The following is a 24,923-nucleotide window of genomic DNA, read 5'->3' on the forward strand; positions in this document are numbered from 1 at the left end:
ATAATTTGCTTTACCAGGTAAGAAAATCTAAACACCTGGTGGTGGGGGTAGAGGGATAGGTTTTTGCCCAAATGGTTGGGCTTTAACAGAAAGGTATACGAAATAGTTCAATATTCACCTTTAGCTTTTTCAAACTTTTCTTCATCTTTTGTGGCTGCTCCAGTCCAGACCCATTACCTCCATTCATTGCCCATTACAAAGGGTTGTTTAATCCAAGTCTTACCTCTCTAGGTGGTGTCTAGCTATCTTGGAGGGAGAACAGGTTCTAGCTGATCCCAGAAGGGAAACCACACTGAGTCTTTCACATCGCTGCAAGCTATGCCCAGATTCTCTACTCATCTCCCTCCAGCTCTCTTATCCCTTCCTTTTTACACCACGCTGATTCCACCCAAAAATGCATCAACTTTGGTTTCCATTATTTTTAACCAGTTTGAAAACCCAGTGAGCAGCTGAATTATATTTTGTTGAGCTGTAAGTAAAGTTAAAGTCTACAGATGTTTCTACATACTTAATTTTGTAAAGTGCTGCACAAACTGTTGGCGCTATATAAATCCCGTATAATAATACTAATGATGATGATGGCGATGATGTCATTATCATCTCAGCACCACTCACTGCATTATTCAGGACCGTCAGCCATTGGAAAAACCAAAAAGGACAGAATATATTAGAAAAAGCTAAGTAAAAAAAGCATAATGCACTGCTAGGGTGGGGCTCAAGATAGGAAGACAGTTCTCTGGGGTTGGAAAAGCATAGAGTATTCATCTGGGCATTAAAATAAATTTTGCTATACCGGGTCTCTTTGCTCATCAGCAGAAGCTGGCGTCCTATTTGTTTTTGTCGGCCACCAGAACAATTGCTCAGGCCTGGAAGAGTCCGTTTGTCCCTTTTCAGGGGGTGCGGGATCGTATGACCAATATGATGCTTAATGAGCAGATGTCGAGCATATGCAACGACTCCCAATGTAAATTCTCGAAAATATGGGAACCATGGTTGCAATATGCCTTTCCCACGCTTCCTTTGGCTAGTATGGGGATGTAATGGCGTTAGGCACTGGCGTTTGATGGTGGCGCTCTTGGATCTCTGCCCCCTCTTCTCTTTTTTTTTTTTCTCTCCTCTTATCTCTCTTCTCTTTCTTTCTCTCCATTTCTGTTAGTTTTTTTGGGTGATAGTTGACAGCTGCCTTTAATTGCAGTTAGAATTTCATTACCGTCATTGTAACCTATGTGCCATTGATAGCCCCTGTGTGGGCGTACCTTCTGCCTTGTTGAAGTTAGAGCACTGTTTTTCTTTTATTATTATGTTTTTTATCTTATCGGTGCAATTGATAGCCCCTGTGGGGGCACTATTGAAATACAAAATGAATTTTGCTGTTAGAGATATGGGTACTGTTTGAGCTGTACTAATGGGCCAGTCAAACTAGAGTCAAGACAGAATAATGGGAACTGCCATTGCTGAATTTTTCCAAGGTGCAATTTCCTGAACTGTTATAATTTTCCTTTCTTCCTTGGGAGCCATACCCTGTACACTATGGAGATGTCCTGCAATATTGCTTTGGGCACCATATCCTGCTTGAGAGCTTAATATAGATCCAGGGTAGTGGTCCATCTCTCTGGAACCCAGACCCTGAAGACCCCCTTGGGGGGTATGCCCACCGTGACAAGTGAAGCCTGGAGCCTGAGTGACATGGACAGGTAAGACAGGGTCACCCTGTAGTTGGACTGATACTGTAGTCTTACACTTATTATGTGTCTGCTGTATAGTATTTGGTTTGTACATTAAAACTAGCAGGAAATTGTGAATGTGTTTGAAAATTGTTCATACAGTTTTGAACTTTTCAACTTTCTAAAAACTGACGGCCTCTTTCCCCTGTAAAAACCTTTATTAAAGGTGTTTCTCAGATCACCACCCTTACAACACCTTGTGCTTCATTCGCCACCCTATACAGACCACCCTTTAAACCCATCAGGGAATTCTTTTTGGGCGACCTCTCCTGCAAAGTGGCCTTTTTGATGGCTATCATGTCTGTCAGATGTGTCTCTGAACTAGCAGCTCATTCTTGTAAGGAGCCATTCCTGCTTCTTCACAAGGATAAAGTAATCTACCTTTCTACCTCAGATGGTATCAACCTTCCACCTCAATTAGGACATTGTCCTTCCCTTTTTGTGCCCTGCACCTAATCCGTCCAAAGAGATTGCTCTTCATTGTCTGGATGTTGTCAGAGCTATGGAAGCTGGAAGACAAATGGTCCCTACACTTCAATGACAATTGTAAGCTGTTTTGATATACTACTCCTATTGTGCTTGTTTACTTGCATTGGCATTGACTTTATATGATATTGGAATTGTTATTATCCATATGTACCTTCTTGTACATATATGCAGCTATATCTCCAGTTGTCCCTGATGAAGACCTGTTTGTAGTTGAAACGCGTTGGATAAGATCACTGGGGAAAGTTACGTTGCACTGTAATTTTGAAAAACACTTTTTTGTTTTCAAAATGTTTGGACTTTTTCATTTCGATAGCATAAAATAAAAATCCCAGTGGTGAATAAATACCACCAAAATAAAGTTTTATCTGTCTAAAGAAAATGCTAAAAAATGATTATGGGTACAGTGTTGCATGACCGCGCAATTGTCATTCAAAGTGTGATAGCACTGAAAGCTGAAAATTGGCCTGGACAGGAAGGGGGTGAAAGTGTCCGGACTGGAAGGGGGTGAAAGTATCTGCACTTGAAGTGGTTAAGATAAAAGGAATTTTGATGTACCTATAAATTTACAAATTTACTGACCAACATATCAGCCTGGATGTCAAACCACCTCCTCAAACCAAATCTATCCAAAACCGAGGTAATAACATTTCCTTCCCTACATGCCCCTTTCTCCATCAAGATTTCTCTGTCAAGATTGATGCACAACCATCAATCTGTCCCCCATGCCAGGGCGCTAGGTGCAATCCTTGACTCTGAACTCTCCTTTTGGCCAATCTTTCCCACCTCAACTTCCACAACATCTCCAAAAAACTCCCCTTCCTAACCAATGACACCACAATGCTTCTTATTCACCTCCTACCTCGACTACTGCAACTCCTTCCTCATTGGATTACCTTTACATAGGCTATCCTCCCTGCATTCTGTCATGAATGCTGCTGCCAGACTTGTCCACCTTACCAAGAGTTGAGTGTCTGCTACCCCTCTCTGCCATCCCCTCCACTGGATTCTGCTCACCCAACAAATTAAATTCAAGATACTTACAAAGCCATCCACAACTCAGCCCCAACTTTACCACTAACCTAGTCTTAAAATGCCAAATCGTTCTCTTCATTCCTCCTAAGACCTCCTGCTCTCTAGCTCCTTTGTCAGCTCCTTCCATGCTCATCTCCAGGACTTTTCCCAAGCCTCTCCCATCCTATGGAATTCCCTACCTCAATCTCTCTATCTCCTACTCTGTCCATGTTTAGGCGATCCCTGAAAACCCTTCTCTTCAGAGAAGCCTATCCTGCTTCCATCGAACAACTGTATTTCCGCTTTTGTTATCAGCTCATCCCCCATAGTTGTTACCTTTTGTATCACCTGACCCTCCCTTTTAGATTGTAAGCTCTAATGAGCAGGGCCCTCTGATTCCACCTGTATTGCAACTGTACCTCATCTGGTAAAGTGTTGGCGCTATATAAATCCTGTAGTATAATAATAATAAATTCCACATCTTGGAGTACAGTAGAGACCACAAGCCACACTCATGTTCATGTGTTACTCTACATTGCTTGCTGAAAAACTGAGGACTCATGGAGTGGGGTAGGGGGTAATAGAGTTATGCTCAGGGGGGCATGTCTACTAAAACTTTACCAGTGTCCGATCACCTGCAGGTAGTAGCCTGTAACCCAGGGTCTATGAATACTCAGCCCATGTCCTGTCCTGTACTCCAAGATGTGGATTTTACAGGTAAGGCAGTTTCTTTGTATTTCCAGCCTTGCAAGTCCATTTTACAATATTGTTCTTGTCTCCCAGACAAAGCAGCTGAACGTGAAAGGGAGCTTCAGCTTGAGATTCGCAAGTATTTCCCTGAAACGTGGCTGTGGAGCCTGGTGGAGATCGGGTGAGTGGGTGGGCACAGATTTTGTAAGTTACACAATCTCACGAGCAGATTCGCATGAGATGACCCATTAACAGACACAAACACTGGATTTTCACTGGCAACATTCCTCCACCTAAATATTCAAAATCAAAACTTTTCTTTATAGTTTTGGATAGAGTGGGGAGGGATTAAATCCCCAGTCAGGTTTTCACTGCATTGTAACAAATCCATTGACCCTTTCCCTCTGTTGGGAGTGTATGGCTAGCATTGACCCTATCAACAACCAGTGGAAGAGAGAGCCAGCACTCAACCAGACGTCTTCAGGATTTTAGTGAGGTCAATGTACACATATGCAGAGAAAACTGTACGGGCTCATTTACACTGGCACACATCACAGTGCCTTCCACTTCAGCATGCTTTTTGATGTGTTTTTTATGCTTCTGTGATGCTTTAATGAAGCTTGGCAAATCCCCTGTGTGTGTTGATTTTCTGTTGTTTTGTAGAGCCACAGTAAAACCCCAGATCAGTAGTATCCCCACTCAGCAGATCACAGCTTATTAGTACCCTTGTTCAGGAGATCCCCAGCTCATTACTACCCCTATGGAGCAGATCCCCATCTCATTAGTACCCCTGTTCAGTGGATCCCCAGCTCATTACTACCCCTGTGAAGGAAATCCCCATCTCATTAGTACCCCCACTCAGCAGATCCCCATCTCATTAGATCCCCTGTTTAGTAGATACCCATCTCATTACTACCCCTGTGCAGCAGATCCCCATCTCATTAGTACCCCCACTCAGCAGATCCCCATCTCATTAGTATCCCTGTTCAGTAGATCCCCAGCTCATTACTACCCCTGTGCAGCAGATCCCCATCTCATTAGTATCCCTGTCCAGTAGATCCCCAGTTCATTACTACCCCTGTGCAGCAGATCCCCATCTCATTAGTACCCCCACTCAGCAGATCCCCATCTTATTAGTACCCCTGTTCAGTAGATCACCAGCTCATTAGTATCCCTGTCCAGTAGATCCCCAGTTCATTAGTATCCCTGTTCAGCAGATCCCCAGTTCATTACTACCCCTGTGCAGCAGATCCCCATCTCATTAGTACCCCCACTCAGCAGATCCCCATCTTATTTGTACCCCTGTTCAGTAGATCACCAGCTCATTACTACCCCTGTGCAGCAGATCCCCATCTTATTAGTACCCCTGTTCAGCAGATCCCCAGCTCATTAGTATCCCTGTTCAGCAGATCCCCAATCTCATTACTACCCCTGTTCAGCAGATCCCCAGCTCATTAGTATCCCTGTTCAGCAGATCCCCAATCTCATTACTACCCCTGTTCAGCAGATCCCCAGCTCATTAGTATCCCTGTTCAGCAGATTCCCATCTCATTACTACCCCTGTTCAGCAGATCCCCAGCTCATTAGTATCCCTGTTTAGCAGATCCCCAGCTCATTAGTATCCCTGTTTAGCAGATCCCCAGCTCATTAGTACTTCTGTTAATCAGATGCCTGGTTCATTATTACCCTCCTTTAGCAGATCCCCAGCTTATTAGTACCCTTGTCCAGCAGCTCCCCTTCTCAGTAATATTCCCAGCTCTGCTGATGCCCCACTCAGTAGTACCCGCACCTTTGCTGATACCCTGCTAATTAGTAACCCCCAGTTCTGCTGATGCCCCACTCAGTAGTACCCCCACCTTTGCTGATACCCTGCTCATTAGTAACCTCCAGTTCTGCTGATGCCCCACTCAGTAGTACCCCCACCTTTGCTGATACGCTGCTCATTAGTAACCCCCAGCTCTGCTGATGCCCCACTCAGTTGTACCCCCACCTTTGCTGATACGCTGCTCATTAGTAACCCCCAGCTCTGCTGATTCCCCGCTCAGTAGTAACCCCCAGCTCTGCTGATTCCTCGCTCAGTAGTAACCCCCAGCTCTGCTGATTCCCCGCTCAGTAGTAACTTCCAGCTCTGCTAATCCCCCACTCAGTAGTAACCCCCAGATCTGCTGATTCTGGTTTGCTCTCTTTGGTCCCCGCTCACCTCTCACTATATTGCTCCCATCCTGCGCACCACATGTAACATCTGCTAGTTTCTGCTGCTCCAGTCCCCCAGCTCTGCTGATCCTCTGCCGTTCAGTCCTTTCTATCAGGTCCCTGCTCACCTTTCCATGTTGCACACCACGTGTTTCGTCTGCTAGTTGCTCCGCTTTGGTCCCCGCTCACCTCCATGCTGCTCCACTCTGCACGCCAGATGTGATGTCTGCACCAGACACTTCTAGAATATATACACGTGAACCGGAAGCGACTTCTTATGACATCTTTTCAGTTCACTTGTTGATTCCCAGTTCATCCTGGGATATCTCATACCTGCAATACCTCCAAAACAAAGCAAAGCTACTGTCAGCTACTAAAAACCTCTAAAAGCTGCAGGTGCTGTTAGATAGTGTTGTCATAAACTTCTATGGAGGCTTTGGAGACGCTTTGAAGCATGAAGAATGCCACATGGGGTATACTTTTTGAAGCAAAGCAAGTGCAATGTGTGAACCAGGGACGGACTGACAACTCATGGGGCCCCTGGGCAATAGGGGATCATGGGGCCCGTGTCCTTGCCCACACTCAAACCACACCCAAAAAAGCCTATGAAAGGTACCAGGGGTATCTCATGGGGCCCCCTACTGACCCGGGCCCTCGGGCATTGCCTGAGTGCCTAAATGGTCAGTCCGCCCCAGGTGTGAACAGGACTGTAAGGTGACCATTTCATTTAATGGCCGGGGCTTTGATTGGTATTTAGAGTGCTTTAAAAAGCGTGTCCAATGACACATTTTGAAGCAAGTATAAACGAGCCCTTACACACCAACCTTTCTCAAGGTGGCAGACAGCCGTGGCCCTGAAATGTCGATGTGTTATGGTTTACTTTGCATATTTATACATTGCTCTTGCAAAATGACCTAATTAAAATCCTGAGGATGTCTGATCGAGTGCCGGCTCTGTCTTCTATCAGGTTTTTATTGCTGCCTATGTCGCAATTAGGCAGATTCACCCTTTTTATTACCCTTGGTAACCATTGTCATTGGGATTGAGTGATGAGGAAATCTTGGAACACCGGATCTGGTGAAAAACCTGGCATATATCTCACTTAGGAGAGATTTTTCTCTCACCTTCTTGCCGTGTCGACAGAACAAAAATTGGAGAGAAATCTATTAAATTGGGCAGAGATGGCAAAAACAACCTTGATGGGGGGTTTTGGCCCTTTCCTATTCTTTCCCACAGAATAAAAAAAAAGGTTTTGGATTTAGGTACACTTTAAACCCCGTAATTTTTTTTCTTTTTTTTTGCTGTCTGAGAAGGGGGTTTTCCTCACTTTGGAGAGATTTCTTCTCTCTTCCTGTTTTGCAGGGGCAGACTGACCACTCGGGCACTCGGGAACTGCCCAAGGGCTCGGGGTCTGTAGGGGGCCCTATGAGAAGCCGTTGGTACCTTTCATAGGCTTTTTTGGGTGTGGTTTGAGTGTGGGCTAGGACACAGGGGCCCCATGATCCCATATTGCCCGGGGGCCCCATGGGTTGTCAGTCCGCCCCTGCTACTGTGTCTATGAGTAAGGAAGTCTAATCTCAAATTGAAAGGAAAGCCTCTCTTGTCAATGTCAGTTGCCAATGGAACCATTGGAAGATTCCCCTGGTTGGCTGTTCACGAAGACTGTAACATTTTGTATTGCTCATCGCTCTGTACTGAATGGTCAACAAGACAAATAGAAAGGATCAATCTCATAGACTGCGATGAAAACCTCACAGGAGAGAAAACGGTTCCCTGCTCTATCTAAAACCAAAAGAAAAAAAGGTTTTGGTTGTACTTACTTTAGAACTCCAGAAGAACTCCAGCTTATTTTCTTTTCTATGGTACCCCCATATTAAAAAAAATACCCAGGTTTCTTTTTGGTCCCTCGCACACAAGTCCCTGACTCGTTGATCCAGCCCCAGAGGTCCTCTTCAGCCCTCATGCACACTTGATGTTAGCTGTGTAAAGTCACGTTAAAAACGTGAGTATTTCAGCTTTTTTTAGCGTTTTTACATTAGCGTTTAGTGGCGGAACCGGACCCCGACTGCACTTGGGTACTTCCGTTAGACTCCCGCTTCCCTGTCCGAACACAGATCCACGGACACCACTCTTGAACGAAAACCAGGAAATAAACTGCTTTATTTTAACACAGACACAAGATATATACATTCAAGGGTACAATTCCCCCCTCCCTGCATAAGGACACATAGGGCGGGGAAAACCAAATCTAGCAACAAGAAACACATCAGCAGACACCCCACTAAGCCAATACACAAACACATACATCCCATAATAGTTTGCTCCCAAGCAAGACACACAAGAACAATGGGATACAACTACATGGTATTAACCAATGAACAACCCCCACCCCACCTGTACATGTCTACACAATATCAGGACATTTCACCCTGCACCCCTAACAGGCACAGGGTGACTTACACATAAGAGGGATATGGGGAGCTGAGACAGGGGTCTCCCCACCCCTCCAAAGTGAGCTGGGTTCCACCCAAAGTCACTTCCGTCACAAACATCTAGAAACCCACTAGTTTTGGGGTTTTTTTCCAGCCAAAAAACATTGATTACAGTCTGTGTGTATGGACACATAGGATAACATGGTGGGGGGTTTACGAGCTGTAAACAAAAATGTCAAAAGCCAAAAACAGCCGCTGTAAAACTGCAAAGCGTGCATGAGGGCTAAGAGTGAAGGTGCATGCACAGCTCGTCTGTGAAACTGCAAGGTAATTCCAGATTTTCTTTACCTTACCCATGCAATCTGGTTCAGGCAAACCTGCTTTTGGGGTGTTGTTGACTTTTAAATGACACCCGCAGTAGATCGTTTGCTATGCGTTGCGGGAAAATGCACAGGAATTGCTGCATTTCCTGCATCACATCATTGTGAACCAGGACTAAAGCAGTATTAAACCCAAAATCAAAAATGTAATTTATTGTGCTGGCTGCATCAGTGTTCTTTTTTTAATGTTCCCCCCTCTATTTTCACCTGGTGATCTGGCCAGTAACACACCTCCGCTATTAGAGCACCCCCACTTTGGATGGAGGCGCACAGGGGGCACAGCAGCATTACCAGTCTGGGGGGAGAGGAGTGTTAGCTTTATTAGCAGATTTAGATACACTAACAAATGGAAGCCAACCTGCAGCTAATACTTTATAAGCAGTTACAGCAAACAGTTTTTGTTTCCTTTTGGGATAAAAGTTAGGGACCTTAGATTGTACACCCCTTGAGGGTTAGGGACCTTAGATTGTACACCCCTTGAGGGTTAGGGACCTTAGATTGTACACCCCTTGAGGGTTAGGGACTGATGTGAATGTACAATATATATGTAAAGTGCTGCGTACATTGACAGCGCTACATACAGTTAAGTCTATATATATTTGGACACAGGCACTGACCAAAACATATTCAAGCTATAGTTCTATAATGGATATGGGCTGAAAGTGCACACTCTCAGGTGTAATTTGAGGGTATGTACATCCAAATTGGAGGAAGGGTTTAGGAATTACAGCTCTTAAGAGTAGCCATCCCCCCTTTTTCAAGGGACCAAAAGTAATTGGACAATTGAGTCAAAAGCTGTGGCCGGGTGTGGGCTACTCCTTCGTTATTTCTTCATCAATTAAGCAGGTAAAATGTCTGGAGTTGATTCTAAGGCTGGCCATACATTATACAATTTTCTTGAGAATTTTGCTTTAGATTTACCAAAAACCATATAATATGAGGTCAAACCTAAACAACACTTTCAGTTGTATCCAGTTAGGTGGGGCCCTTGCGCTAAGAAGATAAATCTAAAGGAAATTGAACAGAAAATTGTACAATGTCTGGCCAGCCTAAGTGTGGTATTTGCATTTGGAATCTATTGCTGTGAACCTACATCATGCGTTCAAAGGAGCGGTCCATGCAAGTGAAACAGGCCATTGTAAGGCTTCAAAAACTAAACAAATTCATCAGAGAAATAGCAGCAACATTAGGAGTGACCAAATCAACAGTTTGGTACATTCTGAGGAAAGAAAAACGCACTGGTGAGCTCAGCAACATAAAAAGGCATGGACGTCCATGGAAGACAACAGTGGTGGACAGACCCGGACTGACCATAGGACACACCGGGCATTAGAAGAGCGGCCTGTTGATGACCGGCCACACAGCAGGAGGTAAGCGGTGAACGCGGCCTGGGCAAAGCTAACACAGACCTCGGCTGCTGCTCACCTTCCGCTGTGTGACTATGCCCAAAGCAGGGCTGACAGGAGGAGCATCAGCTGAAGAGCAAGAAGTCCCGCCAACATGCTGACACCTCCTCGGTTGGCCGCTGTACACAGCCGCACTGAAGGGACAACGGTGGCCTCTCCTTCACTGACTGGCACACTGTGACAGGTCTGTAGTGGCGCTGGATGGGCTGTCTCTTTGCTGGACGAGCTGTCTCTGCTGGTTGAACTGTCTCTTTGCTGGTTGAACTGTCTCTTTGCTGGTTGAGCTGTCTCTTTGCTGGACGGGCTGTCTCTTTGCTGGATGGGCTGTCTCTTTGCTGGACGGGCTGCCTCTTTGCTGGATGGGCTGTCTCTTTGCTGTTGAGCTGTTTCTTTGCTGCTGAGCTGTTTCTTTGCTGTTGAGCTGTTTCTTTGCTGGATGGGCTGTCTCTGTGCTGGACAGGCTGTCTCTGTGTTGGATGGGGCTGTCTCTTTGCTGTATGGGGCTGTCTCTTTGCTGGATGGGGATGTCTCTTTGCTGGACTGGGCTGTCTCTTTGCTCAGTTGGGTCCAGCAAAGAGACATCCCAATCCAGCAAACACATCACAGTCCAAGAAGGGACATCCCCATCCAGCAAAGAGACATTCCTGTCCAGCAAAGAGACATCCCATCTCTTTGTAGATTGGGATGTCTCTTTGCTGGATGGGGATGTCTCTTTGCTGGATGGGGATGTCTCTTTGCTGGATTGGGCCATCTCTTTGAATATATAGGGAGCACTGTGATTAGATTTCTAGGGGCACTATCATATAAATGGGACTGCGCTGTAAAGTGGCACTGTAATCAATACAGTGCCCCTTTACAGTGCAGTCCCCTTTATATTAGAGTGCGTAGGATCGACTCTGTAAATATTGCGTCACCAACTGCTCTGCAAATGCCCTTGCACCCTCCCTGTTCAGTCTAAAATGCCCAGGCCTATTTTTTGTCCTAGTCTGGGCCTAGTGGTGGATGATCACAGGGTCCTCTCTATGGTAAAAACAAACCCATTCACAACATCCAGACAAGTGAAGGACACTCTCCAGGAGGTGGGCGTATCATTGTCAAAGTCTACAATCAAGAGAAGACTTCACGGGAGCAAATACAGAGGGTTCACCACAGGGTGCAAACCATTCATAAGCCTGAAGAATAGAAAATCCAGATTAGACTTTGCCAAAAAACATCTAAAAAAGCCAGACCAGTTCTGGAAAAGCATTCTTTGGACGGATGAAACTAAGATTAACCTGTGCCAGAATGATGGGAAGAAAAAAGTGTGGAGAAGGCTTGGAACAGCTCATGATCCAAAGCACACAACGTCATCTGTAAAACATGGTGGAGGCAGTGTGATGGCATGGGCATGCATGGCTTCCAGTGGCACTGGGTCATTGGTGTTTATTGATGATGTCACAGAAGACAGAAGCAGCCGGATGAATTCTGCAGTGTTTACAGATATACTGTCAGCCCAGATTCAGCCAAATGCAGCAAAGTTGATTGGACAATGATCAGATAGACAATGATCCAAAACACATCGCAAAAGCAACCCAGGAGCTTTTGAAGGAAAAGAAGTGGAATATTCTGCAATGGCCGAGTCAATCACCTGATCTCAACCCAATTGAGCATTTCACTTGCTGAAGGCAAAACTAAAGGCAGAAAGATCCACAAACAAAGAACAACTGAAGACAGCTGCAGTTAGAGCCTGGCAAAGCAGCAGAAAGGAGGAAACCCAGTCTTTGGTCATGTCCATGGGTTCCAGACTTCAGGCAAAGCATCAGAAAGGAGGAAACCCAGTCTTTGGTCATGTCCATGGGTTCCAGACTTCAGGCAAAGCATCAGAAAGGAGGAAACCCAGTCTTTGGTCATGTCCATGGGTTCCAGACTTCAGGCAAAGCATCAGAAAGGAGGAAACCCAGTCTTTGGTCATGTCCATGGGTTTCAGACTTCAGGCAAAGCATCAGGAAGGAGGAGACCCAGTCTTTGGTCATGTCCATGGGTTCCAGACTTCAGGCAGTCATTGCCAGTAAAGGATTCTCCACAAAATATTACAAATGAACATTTTATTTATGATTATATTCATTTGTCCAATTACATTTGAGCCCCTGAAGATGGAGGGACTGTGTATAAAAATGGTTGCAGTTCCTAAAATTTGTACTTAGTATTTATGTTCAACCCCTTGAATTAAAGCTGAAAGTCTGCACTTCAAATTCATTTGGATTGTTTCATTTTAATTTATTCTGGTGACATACAGAGCCAAAAGTATGATAATTGTGCCTGTGTCTAAATATACATGGACCTAACTGTAAGTACCTGTAATAATAAAGGTTCCACATACATAAATAAAAGCTGCTCATTGTAAGCACCCGTCAGTGGTAAATAGTTTGTCTTATCCCTGTAAAGCAATACATTTGCAGGAGAGCTTGTCTGATGAATAAAATAACTGGCTGGATCACCAGGTCAAAATAGAAGAAAGAAAGCCTAAAAAAGAAAACTAATGCAGCCACTACATCTATGAATTGGTAAGCTGCAATGTTTGCTATGGCTTTTGGGTTTAATACCGCTTTAAATAGGATGAAGTGGGGGAGTTTGGGAACCCAAATACCAGTAACCTTAAAAATAAGATTCAGCACTTTATTGCAAAATTGTCTGATTTTGGGGCATTCTCACCATATGTGGCGGACTCAATATTTTCACCTCATCCACACTCATCCCGTGTTATTCTTTTTGTCTTTCATAGTCAAGTTGGCTACGCAAGCATCTGGGTGGTTGTTCCCGACACCATCACCACATTTAACGCCAAGACCTTCTGCATGGGGAACAGCGGTTTTGGCCTCTCACCACAAGTATCCCTGACCGTCTTCAAGCCGTTCTTCGTGGACCTCACCTTACCCTATTCCATCATCCGGGGGGAGATGGTCACACTGAAAGCCTTGGTCTTCAATTATGTTAAACAGTGTTTAAAGGTAATGATACGAAAATTAAAGCTGAGCTTCAACCTTCTTCAGTCTTGCTTATTCCGATTCCAGAGAACACTAGGAGCTTCTCACAATGTATATTAGAAAACACAGCCTGTTTTATTTCTTGGCTGGATGTTGTCCTGGATTCAGGTACTCCCTTGCCCAGCGGATCCAGCCTTGTCCTGGATTCAGGTACTCCCTTGCCCAGCGGATCCAGCCCTGTCCTGGATTCAGATACTCCCCTGCCCATCGGATCCAGCCTTGTCCTGGATTCAGATACTCCCCTGCCCATCGGATCCAGCCTTGTCCTGGATTCAGATACTCCCCTGCCCAGTGGATCCAGCCTTGTCCTGGATTCAGATATGCCCCTGCCCAGCAGATCCAGCCTTGTCCTGGATTAAGGTGCCTCCCTGCCCAGCAGATCCAGCCTTGTCAATGATTCAGATACTGCCCTGCCCAGCAGATCCAGTGTTGTCCTGGATTCAGATACTCCCCTGTTCAGCAGATCCAGCATTGCCCTGGATTCAGATACTCCCATGTTCAGTGGATCCAGCGTTGTCCTGGATTCAGATACTTCCTTACCCAGTGGATCCAGCCTTGTCCTGGATTCAGATACTCCTCTGCCCAGTAGATCCAGCGTAATCCTGGATTCAGATACTCCTCTGCCCAGCGGATCCAGCATTGTCCTGCATTCAGATAATTCCCTACCCAGTGAAACCAGTGTTGTCCTGCTGCAAACCACTTCTCAGGTGCAGCACCTTGGGTCTCTTGCCACCATCTTAGTCCTCCCCAATCATTGGATGCTGGCTGCCTTATCCGGATTTGGGCAGCCAGCCTCCGAGGACCACTAGTTAGACCATCAACTTCTGTTATTCCCATCTCATGCAGCCTCCTGGGATATGTGATGAGGATTCCCAGGAGGCTGAGGCAGCAAGGGCGGGAATAGCTGTGAGTAGGCAGGGTGAGGCCTAAATTAAATAAATAAAGAGCCAAGAGAAAAGTGGCAATTCATACTGGGAAGGGTAGAAGCCACGTAAAGAGCCTTAAAGCAGAACTTTACTAATCTTCAGTCCAGCGGTGCAGTTTCCAAGAGCTCCCTGCCCGCAGCTGTAATTTTTGCCTGGATCGGCTTCCTGGTACCGATCTTCGTCCTTTTCGATTGTACCAACTAAGATGACATCACTCCCACACTTGCATGGAAGTTCATACATTTTGGCCTGGCGCAGCTCAGTGTACAGGGCATACAATAAGTAATGGAATTGTAATGCAGGAGAGACAGAGTGGGGGTTATTTACTAAAAGTGGAGAGTGAAAAATCTGGTGCAGCTGTACATAGAAGCAGGGGCGGACTGACAACTCATGGGGCCCCCGGGCAATAGGGGATCATGGGGCCCCTGTGTCCTTGCCCAAACTCAAAAAAAGCCTATGAAAAAGGTACCAGGGGCATCTCATGGGGCCCCCTACTGACCCCGGGCCCTCGGACAGTGCCCGAGTTTCCAAATGGTCAGTCCGCCCCAGCATAGAAGCCAATCAGCTTCCAGGTTTTATTTCCAAAGCTAAAGTGAACAAGCTGAAAGTAAAAACCGATTAGCTACCATGTACAGCTACAGAGCTGTGGATAAAGGGGTACCACCAGTCCTGTACGGGACCCAGGCCAGAAAGGGGGCCCAGGCAGCTGGGTAAATTGGATGTGAGCAGGGAGGGTGATTGGCATGGCAGGTGGGGAGGGAAGTTACTGGAACCAATCCCTACATCCCATGCCCCCACCCCCACAGTGCTGCCGGCTTCCCTCCTCTCCTTTCCACTGGCAGCTGCTAGAACACAATGGTATTCTTCCAGATGGAGAATGGGAGGAAGTCACATTTACCAGCCCCTTCCTCTCCTGATCACTCGCTGTGTTCATTCATAACTGAAGCATAGTAAACTGTGTTTTATTGGGGGGGCCTGTCAGGTTGGCTGTATGGGGCCCCGTGGTTTCTAACAGCAGCCTTGTACAGCTGCACCAGATTCTGAGTGCACCGGTTTTAGTAAATCTCTCCCAGTATTTCTCTTCGGCATTAAAATTCTGCTTATTTGCCTTTTTTTTTCTTTTTTTTTTAAGTGGATCTTTGGCCTCCAAAACATCCGTCCACTGCACACCTCCTTCAGTCCTCTACAGGATTAATGGGCTTTTTTTATTCCATTATTTACTTTTAAGAAAATCTCTGGCCCTGCCCCTCTTTGCACATCATTCGCCTAGGTCAGGGGTAGGCAACCTGCGGCTCTCTAGCTGTTGTGGAACTACATTTCCCATGAGGCATTGCAAAGATTACAAAACTGACCTGCGGCTCTCAGGTTGCCTACCCCTTGGCCTAGGTGAATGATGTGTGCTGTCCTCCCTTTGCCTTCTGGGATATGCATGTCACATATCCCAGAAGACATAGCTTGTGATTGAGGAAAGGAAGAGGTCCCCGGTGAACCTGGTGCAGCTGACAGCCTATTGATGACATCACAGAAAAACATGTTGACGTGGGACCGAGCGCTGCCAGAAGGGAAGAAGATCTCAACTGGCCAATGCAGGATCTGCTGAGAGGGTGAGTATCTGAAATATGCTTCATTCACCACTAAGCAGCGTTTTTGTTTTTTTTTAAATATGGTGGGAGGGTGAAAATCTACCTAAAATGATCTGAAGGGTGAAGGTTCGCTTTAAAGTGTTACTAAACCCCCAGCAGTACAATCAGTCTGTATATGAAATAAAGCATTCTTGTTATACTCAGAGGTCAGGGGTTCTGCATCCTCCTAGAGCTGAATGAAAACTCCTATTAGCTTTAACTTAAATGTGCTTTGCTGGACACTGATAGAAGTCCCAAGACTGCTATATACTGCTGATGGGAAAAGGTTTTTAGCAGTTTATATTTACTAAAATAATTGCATTAGTATGTTGTGTGTATTGTGGGAGACCGGATATAGTGAATGCAGGGTCCTGGGAGACCAGATATAGTGAATGCAGGGTCCTGGGAGACCAGATATAGTGAATGCAGGGTCCTGGGAGACCAGATATAGTGAATGCAGGGTCCGGGGAGACCAGATATAGTGAATGCAGGGTCTGGGGAGAGCGGATATAGTGAATGCAGGGTCCGAGGAGAACATATATAGTGAATGCAGGGTCCAGGGAGATCAGCCATAGTGAATGCAGGGTCCAGGGAGACCAGCCATAGTGAATGCCGGGTCCAGGGAGACCAGATATAGTGAATGCCGGGTCCAGGGAGACCAGATATAGTGAATGCCGGGTCGAGCAGATATAGTGAATGTCGGGTCGAGCAGATATAGTGAATGCAGAGTCCGGGAAGACCGGATATAGTGAATGCGGGGTCCGGGAAGAGCGGATATAGTGAATGCAGGGTCCGGGGAGAGCGGATATAGTGAATGCGGGGTCCGGGGAGCGCGGATATAGTGAATGCAGGGTCTGGGGAGAGCAGATATAGTGAATGCAGGGTCTGGGGAGACCAGATATAGTGAATGCAGGGTCCGGGGAGAGCGGATATGGTGAATGCAGGGCCTGGGGAGACTAGATATAGTGAATACAGGGTCCGGGGAGAACATATATAGTGAATGCAGGGTCCAGGGAGATCAGACTTAGTGAATGTTGGGTCCGGGGAGACCAGATATAGTGAATGCCGGGTCCGGGGAGACCAGATATAGTGAATGCAGGGTCCGGGGAGACCAGATATAGTGAATGCCGGGTTGAGCAGATATAGTGAATGCCGGGTCCAGGGAGACCGGATATAGTGAATGCAGGGTCCGGGAAGACTGGATATAGTGAATGCAGGGTCCGGGGAGACCGGATATAGGGAATGCAGGGTCTGGGGAAACCGGATATAATGAATGCAGGGTCCGGGGAGACTGGATATAGTGAATGCAGGGTCCGGGGAAACCGGATATAGAGAATGCAGGGTCGGGGGAGACCGGATATAGAGAATGCAGGGTCCAGGGAGACTGGATATAGTGAATGCAGGGTCCGGGGAGACTGGATATAGGGAATGCAGGGTCCGGGGAGAGCGGATATAGTGAATGCGGGGTCCGGGGAGACTGGATATAGGGAATGCAGGGTCCGGGGAGAGCGGATATAGTGAATGCAGGGTCCGGGGAGAGCGGATATAGTGGCAGGGGCCTGGGTTTAGTAACACTTTCAAGTGGAGTTCCAGCCATTTTAGTGTTTATTAAATGTCAGCAGCTCCAAACACTGTATCTGCTGACTTTTAATAAACACACACTTACCTGTCCTGGGGTCCAGCGATGTGCTCACCTGCACCGTCTCTTCTCCTCTTCTTTCCTCCACGGCACCGGCATCTCTACTGTGGGCACCAGGCTGTGATAGCTTGCGCGAGTCACGCTGCACTTCCTAATTGGTGAAAAGTGAAAGTTCCCAGGAGACTGCGGGAGGGAGCCGAACTTCCAGCTCACTTTGCCGCGGCGAACTGAGCTGGAAGTGGGAGTGGGTACCTGTCAAAACCAGGTACCCCCCCCCCTCCCCCTCAAAAGGCACCAAATATGGCAGTGGAGGGGGGAGGAGGCAAATAAGCGGAGCTTTTCAGTGGAACTCCACTTTAATTTCCAAGCTCTCCCCTACAGTACTTCTTTTTGGCCAGTAGATGTCCTCAGCGTCCTAGGTTGAATGACACTCAGCCTGGAGGACTCAGGAAATACTGTGAGTGTTGGGCGACTGCGGGAAGACCGAAAAGGACCCAGATCATCACATGGCCGGTCAGTAGACTTTAAAAGAAGGTAAATTTAAAAAAAAATGCATAGACCATTGGGAGGGACCTCAGTGTTGGCGGGGGGGGGGGGGGCTTTGGAAAGGACAACATGGAGTCAAGATTTGGGTTTTAACGGTCTAATTCTGATTTTGTCTCCCAGGTCAAGGTAACGCTGGTCACTTATTCGAATTTCACCATCCAAGCCTGCACAGGCTGTGTGTATACCAAATGCATGTGCGCGGATGAATCCAACACCTTCCACTGGAATATCACTGCTCAAGTAATAGGTAATGATCAATAAGCCGGACTAATCAGCCTGAAGGTATACATTCCTGACAAAAGCAAAGACCCCAACAGAGGAAAAACTAATAGGGCTTTTCAAGGCACCATACCATATAAAAGTATAGAAATGCACAACATGGAACACTAGATAAAATGGAACATGTTTTATTATATTGTTCTACAAAAACCACACAAGTGCTAAGAAAGACAACATCCAAAATAGGCGCATACATAATAAATCAACAAAAACAAAATATATATCTATAAATGGCAACAGCGGGGAAAGGCTCTGGCCTGGGTTGCAAAAACATCACAGGCAAGAGTCCAGAAACCTCACCAATAACACTAGAGAAACAGATTGTCATTGAACAAGTAAAATACAAAAATGTTTTTCCATAAGATTGAATACGGAACTGTAAAGAATCAATCGAGAAATCCAATGGCAACAGCGGGCAAAAGACTCCGGCCTGGGATGCAAGAGCGTCACGGGCATGAGTCCTGGAGCCTCACCGATACCACTAGGGAGACTGATCGTCATTCAACAGGTGAAATACCAAAATGTTTTTCCATAGGATTGAATTAGAAAACTGGATAAATACTCAAGAGATCCGACATGTTTCGTGGGATAGGACCCACTTCTTCGGGGAATTTAGGAAAAACAAAACTGTGCCTACAATGGAATCAAAAATTACAAAACCAATTAACCACTTGAGCTCCTGAGGATTTACCCCCCTTAATGACCACGCCTCTTTTTGCTACTCAGCGCTGCAGTAATTCAACTGATAATTGCGCAGTCATGCAATGCTGCACCCAAACGAAATTTACGTCCTTTTTTTCACACAAACAGAGCTTTCTTTCGGTGGTATTTGATCACCTGTGCGCTTTTTATTTTTCACGCTATAAACAAAAAAAGGCCAAAACTTTTGAAGAAAAACAATATTTTTTACTTTCAGCTATAAAAAAATATATAGTAAACTCAAAGTTGGTTATAAATTTAGGCCAAAATGTATTCTGCTCCATGTTTTTGGTAAAAAAAATCCCAATAAGTGTATATTGATTGCTTTGTGTGGAAGTTATAGCGTCTACAAACTATGATATAGATACTGCAATTTACGCCATTTTTCTGCTATACAGCGCTGCGCTAGTTTAACGGACAATTGCGCGGTCATGCAATACGGTACATAAGTGAAATTTACATCATTTTTTCCCCCACAAATTGAGCTTTCTTTCGGTGGTATTTGATCGCCTGTGCGGTTTTTATTTTTTGCGCTTTAAAAATAGAGGCTGACAATTTTGAGGAAAAAAAACAATATTTTGGACTTTTTGCTATAAAACATGTCCAGTAAAAAAAAAAATTTAAAATCTAATTTAGTCATAAATTTCTGCCAAAATGCATTCTGTGACATGTGTTTGCTACAAAAAACCCAATACGTGTAAATTAATTGGTTTACGTGAAAGTTATAGCGTTTACAAATGGTGGGAAAGATACTGGGATTTTTAGGGTTTTTTTATACTAATAATGGCAGCGATCAGGGACTTATGGCAGGACTGCGGCGGGCATTCTGACACTGGGGGGGAACTGACTTGGGGTCACTGACATCCCCAGTGACACCAATACAGTGATCAGTGCAAAAAAAAAAAAAACACTGACACTGTACTAATGGCACTGGGGAGGAAGGGGTTAAGTTTATTATTCAGGGAAAGGGCTAACTGTGTGAGGGGAGTGTTTTACTAGGGGGCGGGGGGGTGTACTGCAGGGAACACCGATCGGGAGAGAGAAACTCTTCTGTCCCGATCAGCTTGTCCTGGAGCTGTCAGGGAACTGACAGAAAGCACAGCTACTGCAGCTGCGCTCTCTGTCAGCGATTGCTGCTGATCGCCGGGACATAGTGGGTAACGACCAGCAGTGACCCGGCGACTGACATCCGCGGCTGTGATCGGCGGGACAGGTAGGGAGGCGGCGCGCCTCACGCGCGCCCCCTACCTGTTTACAAAACATATGTTTTAAAACGTGCTTTTGCTTAGCCGTGCCGCCCTGCCGCTGTATTTCTACAGTGATGGGCGGCATGTGGTTAACAATGAAAATACAGATGAAAAATAATAATAAACTCAATGAAAATGTACAGTAAAGGCAGAAATTACCAAACGATGATGGTGCTCTGTTCCATAGTAACACCTGATGTAGATGAAGATCAAAATTGGTAGAGAATGCTTAATTCAGCGGACACCTGGCAAGTCACAGGACACAGCAACACTTTTTCTGACATGTATTTTTGAAGATATTTAAAATATAACAAACCCTTTTTTTCCAGGCCACCTGCTAGCACTGTGGGAACCCGACACATTTTTACAGCTCTTACAGCAAAGAACCCTACAGCAAAGAAACTTGACAGTTAAAAAAAATATAGTTAATAGTTATACATGCAGGTTAAAACAGAAAATCAAACATTTTAAGGAAACTTCTATTATACATTGTAAACTACAAACTTATAAACTGCTTGGCCTGTGTGTTGTCTGTTTGTCCAGGTTTTTTGCCGATCACCGTGAAAGCTGAAGCCATCAGAAGCCCTGAACCCTGCAGGGGCCATCCAGTATATGTGCCCCCTAATGGAAATGTGGACACAGTGCAGAAACAACTGCTTGTCAAGGCAAGTCTCTACTTTGTGTGTATGTTGAGGACCCTTTCACATACGATTCTCCCTCTTTTCAGATTTCGTTGACATTTTTTTTTTAACCTATTTGACCTTTTCCAATATACATTCTTTGTTTATAAAGTTTGGAGGCCCTCATTTATGGCAAAGGACCAGTTGACTGTCCTTCCAAAAATAGGAGGGGGGGGGGGTGGCGGAGTGGCTGGTAGGAATAGAAAATGCCCCAGCATCAGTGAGAATAAAAAAATGACATATTTTCCCTAATCAGTAGAAGGAGGAATAGTGCCCCATCATTGGTATTAGTGGGAGGAATAGTGCCCCATCATTGGTGTCAGTGGGAGGAATAGTGCCCCATCATTGGTATTAGTGGGAGGAATAGTGCCCCATCATTGGTATTAGTGGGAGGAATAGTGCCCCATCATTGGTATCAGTGGGAGGAATAGTGCCCCATCATTGGTATCAGTGGGAGGAATAGTGCCCCATCATTGGTATCAGTGGGAGGAATAGTGCCCCATCATTGGTGTCAGTGGGAGGAATAGTGCCCCATCATTGGTATCAGTGGGAGGAATAGTGCCCCGTCATTGGTGTCAGTGGGAGGAATAGTGCCCCATCATTGGTATTAGTGGGGGGAATAGTGCCCCGTCATTGGTATCAGTGGGAGGAATAGTGCTCCATCATTGGTGTCAGTGGGAGGAATAGTGCCCCATCATTGGTATCAGTGGGAGGAATAGTGCCCCATCATTGGTATCAGTGGGGGGAATAGTGCCCCATCATTGGTATCAGTGGGAGGAATAGTGCCCCATCATTGGTGTCAGTGGGAGGAATAGTGCCCCATCATTGGTATCAGTGGGAGGAATAGTGCCCCATCATTGGTGTCAGTGGGAGGAATAGTGCCCCATCATTGGTGTCAGTGGGAGGAATAGTGCCCCATCATTGTTATCAGTGGGAGGAATAGTGCCCCATCATTGGTGTCAGTGGGAGGAATAGTGCCCCATCATTGGTATCAGTGGGAGGAATAGTGCCCCATCATTGGTATCAGTGGGAGGAATAGTGCCCCATCATTGGTGTCAGTGGGAGGAATAGTGCCCCATCATTGGTGTCAGTGGGAGGAATAGTGCCCCATCATTGGTATCAGTGGGAGGAATAATGCCCCATCATTGGTATCAGTGGGAGGAATAGTGCCTCATCATTGGTATCAGTGGGAGGAATAGTGCCCCATCATTGGTATTAGTGGGAGGAATAGTGTCCCATCATTGGTGTCAGTGGGAGTAATAGTGCCCCATCATTGGTATCAGTGGGAGGAATAGTGCCCCATCATTGGTGTCAGTGGGAGTAATAGCGCCCCATCATTGGTATCAGTGGGAAGAATAGTGCCCCATCATTGGTGTCAGTGGGAGGAATAGTGCCCCACCATTTGTGTCAGTGGGAGGAATAGTGCCCCATCATTGGTATCAGTGGGAGGAATAGTGCCCCATCATTGGTATTAGTGGGAGGAATAGTGCCCCATCATTGGTATTAGTGGGAGGAATAGTGCCCCATCATTGGTGTCAGTGGGAGGAATAGTGCCCCATCATTGGTATTAGTGGGAGGAATAGTGCCCCATCATTGGTATCAGTGGAAGGAATAGTGCCCCATCATTGGTATCAGTGGGAGGAATAGTGCCCCATCATTGGTGTCAGTGGGAGGAATAGTGCCCCATCATTGGTGTCAGTGGGAGGAATAGTGTTTTGCTAAAAACACAATAAAACGCTATGTAAAAACGCAACAAAAGCTGAAAAACTCACGTTTTTTACATGACTTTACACAGCTAACGCTGCCAGTGTCCCGTCCCGTGTGCATGAGGACTAAAACATATATTTCAAATGAAACGTAGCTACATCCAGACTCAGACACAGCAGGTAAACGTGCGCTGTGTTGTCACATGCGCATAGCGTCAGCGGCGGTCAGCTTGTCATTAGTTTAGCAGCTGCCATTCGGCCTATAGAATCACATGACCGCATGAAAAAATCCGCCACTGGAATCCACAGAACGCAGATAGCCGGCCTTGTGAAGGAGCCCTAAGGGATGTATGTAGTAAAATGTTTGCAGAGCTATTCGTCCAGCAAAACTGTTGGTGCAAGTAGAGGAAAATCATATGTTCTCCTTCTATTTCCTCTACAGGTCAAATGTTATTTATTCATAAAAATGAGGTTGGTTTGGGAAAATACTGATTTATGGCCATTAGATGGGGCTGAGCATCATAGGAAATAACTGTCATCCTCAGTTCCATCTAGTGGTTATTTTTCTGAACCACGATAGATAACATTCGATCTGTAGAGGAAATAGCAGGAGAATGTTCGATTCTGCTCCATTCACACCAGCATTTTTCTGTGGATGCAACCCTTTTGTGGCACTTTGGTTGTGTGAGGGATGCACAGACCCCATGTATCATGTACGTTTACCAGCACTGTTCACTACAGTCATGTATACAGGCTCAGAACATCTGGGTTGTAGTTGTTTTGTTGTCCTCTTCCTTGGCAATCCTTGATGTGGGACTTCGGGGCACCAGTGTTTTTAGCAAGACTTTCTGAGGTGACCCCATATTATGTGCCCATAAAACTGTATGGAAACTGCGATCACCCCGCCTGTGTACCTTAATCTTGCATCTCTCTTACACCCATCTTCTACAAATTTCTTTGCAGGCTGAAGGCATCACAAAGGAAATTCCCCAGAACATGTTCCTCTGTTTGAAAGGTAAAAAAAACTAAAAACAAGGTTATGGGTATCGGTCAAATTAGCAGTTTCATGGAAAAAGTATATCAGTAGAATCGTCAGAGCTGTAAAGAGCAGGACGAGAGGAGGCAGGACGAGAGGAGGCAGGACGAGAGGAGGCAGGAGGGAGAGGAGGCACTCTTCTGACTTGTACAGCTGAGTGTATAATCTGAACTTCATGTACCTCTGCAACCAGGGGCGTACCTACAGGGGTTGCAACTGCAACCTGGCCCCATGCAGCAGGGGGCCCGTGCGGCCCCCACTGTACACCTGAATAGGAGGAGTGGCGGGGGCTGCTGCATATAGAAGAAATGATCTCTCAATTTTCCTATACCCCTCCCACGACCCCTACAAACCCCTGGAGTCTGACATCATGTAAGAAGTTCCTGCATCTCTTGGGTTCACAGATGACAGCCTCATCCTTATATGATATATTTATAAACAATATAGGATCAGAGATTATAAATCCCATTTCAGTCTTTGCAGATGACACCAAGCTGTGCCGGGGAATAACGTCCTTACAGGATGTCTCCAACTTAATTGACTGTAATTGGGCAACTATGTGGCAAATGAGGTTTAACGTTGATAAATGTAAGGTTCTGCACTTGGGGGCTAAGAATATGCATGCATCATACATACTAGGGGGGGTACAACTGGGGGAATCAATGGTGAAGGATCTGGGGGTTCTGGTAGATCACAAGCTTAATAATGACATGCGGCTTTGAAAGCGAGCAAAATCCTCTCTTGTATTAGGAGAGGTATAGACTCCAGAGAGGGAGATATAATTTCCCCGGTACAAATCATTAGTAAGACCTCATCTGGAATATGCAGTTCAGTTTTGGGCTCCAATTCACAAAAAGAACATTGGGGAACTGGAGAAAGTACAGAGAAGGGCAACCAAACTGATAAGATGCATGGAGGAGCTCAGCTATGAGGAGAGATTAGAGGAACTGAATTTATTCTCTCTTGAGAAGAGGAGATGAAGGGGGGATATGATCTCCATGTATAATACATAAGGGGGGATATGATCACCATGTATAATACATAAGGGGGGATATGATCTCCATGTATAATACATAAGGGGGGGATATGATCTCCATGTATAATACATAAGGGGGGGATATGATCTCCATGTATAATACATAAGGGGGGATATGATCTCCATGTATAATACATAAGGGGGGATATGATCTCCATG

At 45.8% G+C, this 24,923-nt stretch overlaps 1 protein-coding gene across 1 annotated transcript in view; it reads left to right on the forward strand.

Annotated features, from left to right (window-relative positions):
• LOC149434376 (alpha-2-macroglobulin-like protein 1) overlaps positions 1 to 24,923 on the forward strand; it is a 162,980-nt gene that overhangs the window by 94,288 nt on the left and 43,769 nt on the right. The window contains exons 19-23 of the mRNA XM_089663749.1: positions 4,008 to 4,095; positions 13,087 to 13,312; positions 18,202 to 18,328; positions 20,850 to 20,971; positions 23,656 to 23,707. Of these exons, the coding sequence (XP_089519875.1) occupies positions 4,008 to 4,095; positions 13,087 to 13,312; positions 18,202 to 18,328; positions 20,850 to 20,971; positions 23,656 to 23,707 (615 nt within the window). The remainder of the gene's footprint in view (positions 1 to 4,007; positions 4,096 to 13,086; positions 13,313 to 18,201; positions 18,329 to 20,849; positions 20,972 to 23,655; positions 23,708 to 24,923) is intronic.

This window comes from Staurois parvus, unplaced genomic scaffold, assembly GCF_062004578.1.
Source record: "Staurois parvus isolate SC_StPar_1 unplaced genomic scaffold, SC_StPar_1.0 ptg001760l, whole genome shotgun sequence".
Lineage (NCBI taxonomy): Eukaryota > Metazoa > Chordata > Amphibia > Anura > Ranidae > Staurois > Staurois parvus.